Raw genomic sequence first — 1,163 nt, forward strand, 5'->3', positions numbered from 1 at the left:
TTATTTAACTCTGCGATTATTTTTTAGAAATGAAAGACTGAAACGATCTCTACGAAAAAAACGAACTCTAGATGGAACATCACATTATCTAGACAATCCGTTGTTAAACGGAACAGCTTTCGCTTCGGTTTTACGCCCTAAAAGGCAGTCTACTGTTACTGGACAGTCTCTCTGCCGAAGCAGATCTAGCTACATAATGCCGAAAGCCGCTCTTAATAGTAAAGGCAACTGGATGTACGTTGTGAATATGCCAGAAACTAATCAGCAATATACTCAGTTGGTGAAAAGCGAGATGTGTGCGTAAGTATGGTTTTTTTAACGTTTTTACTGATTTTATTTTAATAAATTAGGCTTTCAACTGACAAGCTATAAACAGACAAATAAATATATTGAGGCAGAATCTCGAAAATTAGGTATATTTTTACTTAATGCGCATTGATTAAATATATATTTATATTTCTTATTACTTGGTTATCAGTAAGTAACTTTCATATCCAATATGTTCCATTTTCCACTGAATATTCCAGTATCTCATTGTAATCTGCACCCTTGTTCACATATAAACTACTCAGAAAAATATGTGTTACACGGACTAATTTCCACTAATTTTGGAATTGGATACATTCCGCTGAGAGCAATTTGATCTCTCTTTGAAGCATTATTTAGTGTATCATTTTACGGCTAGTGCCTGTTTTTGGAAAAATTAGTGGTTCATATAAAGTTTCTACAAGGTGGCATATGAAACAATGCAAAATTGATGAAAGTTCCACATGCTCTCAGTTGGACAAAAAGACACTAAAAAGTTTTTATTTCAACACTGTAGACACTAAACGAGTGGTCGCAAAAAAATTAAACATTTTGGAGTTGTAGTGATACATTTTTTCTATCATATAAGTTGTTGAAAACTTAATATACTGGGTTGCATGAATTATCGAAATATTTGAAAGTGAATTTCACAGTTGTTGAAAGTCTGGTAGAATCACAGATTTACGGGGAAATTCCTATTTGAGTCATTTCTCATGCATTTCTTTGTATATCAAATTTCCGTCTTAGATTGTCTATGAACTTTTAGCTTCAAAGTGAGTTGTTAAAAAGCTATCGTTGCAAGACCAAAAAGTTGATTCTTGAGACCACCCTATAAATAGAAGACATGACCGAAAAAA

General features: G+C 33.0%; 1 protein-coding gene across 1 annotated transcript in view; it reads left to right on the top strand.

The window, feature by feature from the left end:
• Nucleotides 1-1,163, top strand: part of LOC125503893 (protein spaetzle 5-like) — a gene marked incomplete at its 5' end in the record, with an annotated part of 6,500 nt that overhangs the window by 2,038 nt on the left and 3,299 nt on the right. The window contains 1 exon segment of the mRNA XM_048665013.1: nt 28-300. Coding sequence (XP_048520970.1) covers nt 28-300 — 273 coding nt within the window.

The sequence above is a fragment of the Dendroctonus ponderosae genome, unplaced genomic scaffold (assembly GCF_020466585.1).
Source record: "Dendroctonus ponderosae isolate FM_Combo_2020 unplaced genomic scaffold, Dpon_F_20191213v2 Dpon_F_20191213_3, whole genome shotgun sequence".
NCBI classification, from domain to species: Eukaryota; Metazoa; Arthropoda; class Insecta; order Coleoptera; family Curculionidae; genus Dendroctonus; species Dendroctonus ponderosae.